This window comes from Nothobranchius furzeri, chromosome 8, assembly GCF_043380555.1.
Source record: "Nothobranchius furzeri strain GRZ-AD chromosome 8, NfurGRZ-RIMD1, whole genome shotgun sequence".
NCBI classification, from domain to species: Eukaryota; Metazoa; Chordata; class Actinopteri; order Cyprinodontiformes; family Nothobranchiidae; genus Nothobranchius; species Nothobranchius furzeri.
In genome coordinates this window covers 55,869,854-55,878,932 of record NC_091748.1, presented here as the reverse complement: position 1 = coordinate 55,878,932, position 9,079 = coordinate 55,869,854, and the positions used below count along the sequence as shown (strand labels likewise).

The 9,079-nt window shown below is 39.6% G+C and overlaps 1 protein-coding gene across 1 annotated transcript; it reads right to left on the bottom strand.

Annotated features, from left to right (window-relative positions):
* Positions 1–4,184: 4,184 nt before the first annotated feature.
* On the bottom strand, positions 4,185–8,647 carry LOC107393169 (ras-related protein Rab-8A). The gene is made up of 8 exons (XM_015971367.3): positions 8,330–8,647; positions 7,803–7,863; positions 7,607–7,667; positions 7,209–7,286; positions 7,022–7,111; positions 6,874–6,939; positions 4,960–5,010; positions 4,185–4,828 (listed from the first exon to the last, which is right to left on the bottom strand). Exons 1-8 carry the CDS (start codon positions 8,451–8,453, stop codon positions 4,739–4,741), a joined length of 621 nt encoding a protein of 206 aa, XP_015826853.1. The 5' UTR covers positions 8,454–8,647; the 3' UTR covers positions 4,185–4,738.
* Between the last annotated feature and the right edge of the window lie 432 nt (positions 8,648–9,079).

Genomic DNA, 9,079 nt, shown 5'->3' with positions numbered 1-9,079 from the left:
CCACCCATCCATCCATCCATACATCCATCCATCCATTCTCTTCCACTTCTCCGGAGTTGGGTCGTGGGGGCAGCTGCCTAAGCATAAAGGCCCAGACCTCCCTCTTCCCAGTCACTTGGGGGAGCCAAGAGACACACTCACTCAAGCAGTGTGTCCTGGGTCATCTCAGTAGCTTCACCCACGGGTGTGAACCACTCCAGCGAAAGCTGGAGATCACATTCTGATATAGCCAACAGGACCACATCATCTGCAAACAGCAGAAACCTAATCCTTAGTCCACCAAAGAGATACCCACAACACCTTGTCCATAAAAGTTATGAACAGAATCAGTGACAAAGGGCAATCTAAGTGGAGTCCAACTCTCACTGGAAACAAGCCCAAATACTGTCAGCACTGTGGACCAAGCTCTGACACCAGTCATATAACAGCCCATATCAGTACCCCCCACAGGGCCCCCGATGGATGCGGTCGAAGGGGTTAAACTGAGGAGTTATACAGAGGGGATGAATGACCTACAGTAGTGTTCTGTTTTACATCTGGAATGTCTCAGTCTGCCTCTGAAGGAGCTGTACATTGTCTCCACAGTGGAATGCAGTGGGTGGGAGTTTTTTTAAGATGGTGGTCATCTTCCCCAGCATCCCCCTATCACATGTCTCATCAACTGTATCCAGTGGGCAGCTCAGAACCAAGCTAGCTTTGTGAACTAGTTTGGTCAGTCTTTTCCTGTCTCGGTCAGAGCTGCCTACACCCCAACAGACCACAGCAGAGTGGATAACAGAGCCAACAACAGAAAGATAAAAGAATTTTAGCCACTTGGAATTAACTCCAAAGGACCTCAGCCTCCTCAGAAGGTGGAGGCAGATTTGGCCCTTCTTAAACAGAGCATCTGTGTTGTGGGACCAGTTCAGTTTGCTGTTGAGGTGAACACCCAGGTACTTAAAATTATCCACCACCTTAATATCTGCTTCCTGGTGAGTGAGGAAGAGTGTTTCTCTGGAAGTCAATCACCATTTTCTTTGTCTTACTGGTGTTTAAGCGAAGGTGGTTACGCTCACACCAGTCAACAAAGTCCATGATGACTGACCTGTATGCCTGGTCATTCCCCTCAGACACAATGGCTGAGTCATCAGAGAACCTCTGGAGGTGACAGCTGCTGGTGGTGTAGAAAGTGAAGAGAAAGGGTGAGAGCACTGTACCCTGTGGAGCTCCAATACTGCACACAACCACCACAGATGTACAGTTGTACAGTCACACAAGCTGTGGCCTGTTGGTGAGGTAGTTGATAGTCCATGCAGTCAGTTTCCACAACAGAATGATAATAAAGGTACCAGCAATATTTGTATATCCATTTTTGATCATTTTTTAATTACTTTTCCCACTAATATCTACATCCCATTGAAAAAATACACTGTTGCAAAACTTCTTCTTATTTAGAAATAAAATATTAGAAATAAATTACATTTATTCTAAAATGACAACAAATCTCTAAATGTTTAATAGAAACAAGCATTGCTGCCTTTGAAAAACCACAAACATCATAAGAACCCATCCTGCTAACCATCTCTTCAACAGCTTTTATGAAAGAGACATCACTGAACTGAATGTTGCTGCTAGGAGGTCACAGTGATTCTGCAGGACAATTAGTGCACTACAGCACCCTTACATTAAGCTAGTCAATGCTGATACCTCAACAGGCTTAACCATTGCAATGGTCTCCTAACTGGTCTTCTCAAAAAAGCTGTGAAACAACAGCAGCTTATTCAGAATGCTGCTGCTAGTGTTTTAAGGAGAACCAAGAGAATCGAGCCCATTACTCCTGTTCTTAAATCTCTACACTGGTTACCAGTACACTATAGATTTCATTTCAAAGTGCTTCTACTAGTTTATAAATCACTCAATGGCATGGGGCCAGAGTACATGTTATATCTCCTTGCAGTGTATACACTCAGCAGGGCTGACATCCTTAGGAAGCCAGGGTGAAGCTGCTTTTAGCTACTATGCTGCTCACATATGAAATCAGCTTCTTCATGACCTCAAATGTGCCCCAACTCTAGAAACTTTTGAATCAAAATAGAAAATGTTCACGTATTCATCAGCATAAGAATAAATGTTTCTTATGTTTGTTTTAGAATCCAGTACAAGGTGCTTTATGGGCTTTTAAATCTCTGCATGGCCTTGCTCCAGATGACCTCTCTGAGCTACTGTTTTTTTACTCCCCTGCACGGTCTCTGAGGTCGGCTGATAGGGTGCTCTTGGAAGTCCCAAAAACAAGCTCAGAGGTGATGGGACTTTCTCTGTAGCAGCCCCTAGGCTCTGGAATGCGCTGTTGTTGAGCATTAGGTCGACCTCTTCACTGTCTGGTTTTAAATCTCTTTTGAAAACCCATTTTTATGGTTTGGCTTTCAACTCAGCATGAGTCTTTTTTTAGTCGTTTTAGTGTTAGTCCTTAAGCTTTAGTGTTTGTGCTTTTTTATGTTGCGTATTTTAATTTCTGTGAAGCACTTTGGTCGGTGTTATGCTGTTGTAAGGTGCTATAAAAATAACGCTGCCTTGCCTTGCCTGCACCTTCTACACTGCTGCTGCTCACCCTTTGTTTATTTTATGTCTTACATGTGATTTACTTTTTTGTGTTTTGTTAAACTTAGCTTTTACAATCTGCTGTTTAATGTCATCACGTTGATTTGAATGTTTTGTGTTCTTGCACCTGGAAAGCCCATTGGACAATAAAGCTGCCTTGGCTTATTTGGAAAAAATCACAGAAGTTTTAACTGAAGACAAAGAGCTTAATTGAACAATTCAGACAGGATACTGCAGATTAAATAAAAATATTCAGATCTGATCCTGTAGTTTGATCTGCTATTCCCTTATTCTAATAAAAACATTGCCTTTTATAGAAACTGTGACATTTAATAGTAAATTTGACACAACTACCAGTAAAAATCATCATATATGACCACCATTAAAACTGTAACCTAAAGAACAAGACTGGTGACTGAAACCAGTGACATCGTCGATGTAATGAAGGAAATTTAAACAATTTTTAAAATCTTTTTAATAAACCAGAAGTACACATCTACAAAAGTGTAGATCAATAGGATTTATGAAACTACAGTACAATCATTGTAGATCTTATTTACAATTGCTGACATAATTTATTTGTTCCATGGAATCTGATCATTTTTTAAGATAAATGAGCATCAAGGTGCTGGACTTACTAGGGAAGATAAAGATCGTGATACAAACAATGCCCAAGTTTAATCATGAGTATTCAATGAATTGATCGGAAGACAAAAAGCAGAGTATTTTCCTTTTTTTGGGCTGAAGACATTTTTAACACGTTTCCTATTATTAACTTCTGGTCAGCTCTCTTTGCAAGAGTTCAAAATAACAATATGCAGGTTTATAATCTCAAATAAAGCATGTTAAATCACGTGTGCAAAGCTTTTAAGGTGTTTTTTTATGCACCCAGAAGGCAGGTCAGACAGCTGTGATACAGCGCCTAAAAACAAAAAGCATCTGGAAGCTTCTCTGGCAGAGCAAATGCAAATGAAGGATTGTAATAACCAAGTCAGTGGGAACAGTTTAAGAAGACTGCAGTGGTAAAAAGGTGTGTATTTTTAATATGTAAAGCAAAATCTCAACTATGGGAAATGTTTCTGCACCAATTTTCTGTTGAGACAAAAAGAACTGATATATGTTAAGGACTTCTGTTTTTTATAAATTGGAAGAACACAAAAGAAAAAAGTGCATAATCAATTAGAACATAAAAGGGCACTTTGTCATTTTGGTGCTATGTCTTGTTTCACTCTATAAATACTGATACAGCACAGCACCAATCCAAGGCCCAGAAGACAGTTGTGTATAAATGTTCCCCCATTGGAACCAGATCAAATACAAACACATAAAATAATCATGTCACCACTGAGATTCCTTCTGTCAAACTGAATCTTCCTCCCAGGAACGGGGTTTTCTCTTCTACAAACCACTTCTTGATTTCTGGACTGTGCACATAAAACGGTGAGGAAAGTGACAGCAAAAGGACACCGTCTGGCTTGAAATCACAGCCTTACTGCAACCTGAACACCTAAAGACCAACCAGAGACATTACATTGCACATCAAGAGGTTTACAAGCAAAATGGAATGGCTCCACCCACAAAATCAGTAGAAAAAAACGTGAAACGGAGATGTAAAATTGCTGCGAGGATGAGGAATAAAATGTACTGGCATTAAGGTTTCAGATGGTACAACATAATCTGTAACATATTTACATATCGTGGGTGCAGATCAAAGGTCAGTGCAAACATGTAGCAGAATTTAGGCTTCTGATGGCTTTGTGGAGGAAATAAATAGAACTTCATCAGCAAATGTGTTAGAGATGGTGACACAAGAATCGGGTTATAGACAGAAAAGCTTTGTTGTCTTCAGCGTCTCACCAGGAGACGGCCTTCAAAAGTTAACACAATTTTACGAAGTCGAAACTGTCAACAGCAGTTAGATCCACAGGTGCTGAAGGAAGACTCATCTACTCAGGGGCAAATACCTTTTTTAGTTTTCTAATTGATGACAGGGCAAATATGAGGAGGAGGAGGAAGACAATGGAGGAAGAATAAAATAGATATAATCAGAGTGTGCTCTGTCCAGTTCTGTCCAGCGGGGGACATCAGAGTGTGCTCTGTCCAGTTCGGTCCAGTGGAGGACACGGTTAAGGCGATGGTGGATGCCGACGCTCTGGTCTGATCACAGAAGAGAGCAGCGGAAGAAGCTGCTCTTCTTGGGCTGTTCTGAGATCTTAACTCCCTGATTGCTGCTCTGTGGGTTGTTACCCTCCTAAAACACACATACATTCATATTCATTCACATGAGAACAAGAAGCAATGAGACGCTGTTTTAATGTTCCCACTAAGCCACTGGTGTAGCTTTCATATCCATGGGTGCTAAAGGAAGACTCATCTACTCACCAGTTTCTTGTCCATCTTTGCTTTAATGTCCCTGGCGAGGGTCAAGAAGGCCTGCAGACAGAAACAGGCGAGTGTGTTACTAATCACAAAAAACACCCTGAATACAAACATGCCTTATTTTGCTTAAACACCAACTATACTCTACCAAAGTATAGGTTTATCCTACAACACTGACATTAGATTTCAATTCAATTTTATTTATATAGCGCCAAATCACAACACGTCGTCTCAAGGCACTTCACATAATAAACATTCCAATCCAGGTCAGTTCATTAAGCCAATCAGAAATAATGTTTCCTATATAAGGAACCCAGCAAATTGCATTAAGTCACTGACTAGTGTCAGTGACTCTAATCTCTTGGGGTCAATGTTCTTCTGCTAGAGATGTAGCCACCAGATAGGACAGAATGTCACATTAACATTTCCTCCTTTGTCTGCTGCTTTCATAAATGCAACAGTAGACTAAAGAGAGAAGACCGGATCTCAACAGATGAGTTGGCTCTTAATCAGAAGCACCAGATTGTTTTAAATTACCAACAGCACACAATAACTGGACAGCATATTATGGGATGTCTGATTTACAATGTCAGGAGTTTTCCTTCAACTTAGCAACAGAAGTTCTAGTTGTTTGACTTTCATTAAATGTTACGGTGTTGGCTGTATTTCACAGAAATACAATTTCCTCAGTAATTCGTGTTTTTATGACCATTAACAAGCCGTAACTGTCATCACTGCTTTTGTTGCACAAAATCAACTAAACACTTCTTAATAGGGACGTTCCGACTGATCAAAATCAGTTGATCTGTTAAAGAAAAATGTGTTCGGCAAATTCTGATCAACACATTTCAGAGCCGATCCTATCAGCTGATAACCTGTAGCTCACACCTTGTAGCCGGCAGGGACCCTGTGTGCAGCACTGTGGCCCCCCCAACCCCTTTCATTCACACTACACACGCGCGCAGAGGCAAAAGTATAAACGTACACGTCTGCTGAACGTTTGCTCCGTCTGTGAGAGTGATGTAAACCCTCAGCGGAAGCTCGTTAAAATGTGTCAACACAGCAGATTTAATAAGACTTTGAAAGAACAAACTCTGGGCAGAGTGGGGTGAGTTTTACTCCTGCAGAAAAAAAAATCCAGAGCAGCTAACCGAGTCAGACACAGCTAACACAGCTACACTAACAAACACTTGTCTGTATGAGCGTGACGGTCAGAAGGCTGAGCAACTAAACTGAAAAAATAATTAAAGTCATCACTCTGGTTGTGGACGACACTGGGTCCCACACACTAGGAGCCACTACTACGAGTAATAAATGAATGAATGAATAAATAAATCTAATAATAAATAAATTAAATCTAACAACACAACAACTTGAGACTTTTTTGGGGTCTTTCTGCACAATTTAGACTTTTGAGAGGTTTTAACGTTTTTGATTGGATCGTTACTGACGGCAGCTACATTCAAGTTTTTCAGTTTTCCATCCAAATCGTTGCTGCTTTGTGCAGCACGTTGGTGTAGATTCTCGGTCATCCTGGACATGTTCATCTTGAGATTTTAAATGAAAAAAGCTGGACTTTTATAGTCATCTTGAAAAGGTTTTGGCTCTCATCCAAGAGGCTCCTTCATTTCTAAAAGCTGGGCTGTGAGTAGGAAGCTTAGAAGTTTTGGTTAGAGACACTGATTGTGGTTTTTTTTTTTTTTTTTCGTTTTTCTTTCTTGAAAAAGTAAAAACATGTTTGCCTAAATTAAGGTGAGGTTAATGTTCCCCTTTTCCCCATGATCATATAGTCAGTAGAACTCATAACTACATAGAAATGTTATGGGTAACAGGGGTTGGCAGCAAAAACCCTGACTGGAGCATCCCTACCTCTAACAACAAATTAATTAAGAATTTGCAGAAAAGGTGTAAACTCACATTCTCCACATTGATGTTTGCTTTTGCACTCGTCTCCATAAACTTGATGCCATACTCCAGAGCCAACTGACAGCAGGATGAAAGAAAATGTCAGAATCAGGCAAAGATTTAATAAGACAAAAGGTAACCACAAGACCATGATTCCTACATTTTCACCCCTTTCTTTGGACACCTGTCGCTTGTCATTGACGTCACATTTGTTCCCAAGGACCATCCTCTCTACATCCGCTGAGGCATGCTGAAGAGAAAATTCATGCACGGTGAACAAATATTTAGTTATTAATACTCCTAAATCCGAGCTTTGTAGAAAACCAGGCCAAATAAAAATGTTTTACCTCTTCTATATTTCTTATCCAGTTTTTGATGTTGTCAAAGGACTTCTCGTTGGTAATGTCATACACTAACATGATGCCCTGGAAAGTTCAACAACAAATGAAAATAGTCATTTTCTTAACATCAATTTATTGATAAACTTCCAAGTTAAACATCTTTCTTTTTGTAATTATCTAATAAAATAAATATATTTCTGGAATAAAACAAAAATAGGTATGCAGGTAAACCTGAACTAAAGGAGAGGCTAACAACAACATAATGGCTGGGATTTTAGAGGCGTGTAAAGTATAACATTAAGGGGTGTGGTTCTGGTAAAGATTTAAAATATGGTGCTGTCAGATGAGATGACAGACATGATCCATGTCACTGTATTATTTGTAAAGCCGACAGTGCAGATTACCATGGCTCCTCTGTAGTAGGCCGTTGTGATGGTCCTGAACCTCTCCTGTCCAGCTGTATCCCTACGCACAAACATTTAAGGTTACTCTGGTAAATTAGAGATTTCTCATATTTTAATTACCATAACATTATGGCTCAAAGAAGGATTACTTATTAAATTGATGTCATAAAACCACTTCAGGATTAAGCCAGCTTACCATATCTGAAGTTTGATCTTTTTGCCATCTAATTCTATTGTTCGGATTTTGAAGTCTATACCTAAAGAAAAAAAGTTACACCATTCATTATTTTGTTTTAAATTAAACAAAACAAAGAGTAGACCAACTGAATCTCCGATTCAGTGAATTAAACATTGATTGTTGATTTTTCTTAGAAGAGTGCGGATCATTTGGGAGTAACTTAGATGTTCTAGAAGTAGGTTGATCATTAAGGAAATGACACAGAACCAACTTAACCTAGCTTTGTTCCACCGCAAAGTACCCACGTTTCTGTAGTTTACACGGATACATTCGCAGCCAATTGATTAAAATGACATTCACCTAATCTTTATGAGGATTTAAGTCACGTAGAATACGAGTAAATGTCTTCTAAAGACATTTTAAGAAGCCGGTTGAGCATTTCCTGACTCGCCATTTAAGACAGGATGGATGTTAGCATGACGGGCTGGGCTGCTCCTGTACCACTTTTCAGCCAGCGGAACAGTGGTAATGCGACTTTTACTCACCTATAGTGGAGATAAACGTAGAGTTGAAGGCATCTTCTGAAAATCTGAAAAGCACACAGGTCTTTCCGACGCCAGAATCACCAATTAAAAGAAGTTTAAACAAGTAATCGTAAGTCTTCGCCATATTATTAGAGGTTAGCTCACTACTGCGGATATCCCGCCCGTTCCGGAGATGGACACGTGATCAACCACGAGGTGCTGATTGGTCGAATCAGCTGTCACTCTTCACTGTCGTCGTGGCTTCGAAGTGATGCGCTCCGGTCTGGGTGTGCCCGTTTTTATTCCTGAAACCAACCGGAAAATTCAGACGTTCTGAAATTTGACTGTTCAGCTGAAAACTGTATGAAGTAGTTCTTCTTCAAACAACAAACCTCATATATGAAGTGAAGCGTTGAGACGGAAATGTAGTCATAAAACCAAAATTAGACGTGAGCAGGATAAATTTGTTTTTTTTTTCGTTTTGTAGCACCATCTTGTAATAAAACAAACATTCGTATTTGTTTCGCGGTTTTATCGCTAGATGTCTTCTTAAAAGTTTCAAAATTATGTATTTAAAATGTAAAGAGCAGTAAATCAGGAACCTTTTGTAAATAAAGTTTTATAGATTGTATTATAAAACGTAATCACAGTTAGTATAACATAAAATGTAACAAAATATAACCACTGTCTGATGTATGTATGGCTAAAATAAAATATTCACTAAAATTAATAAACTTATCCACACAGGAAACCACATTCACACTTTTAGCC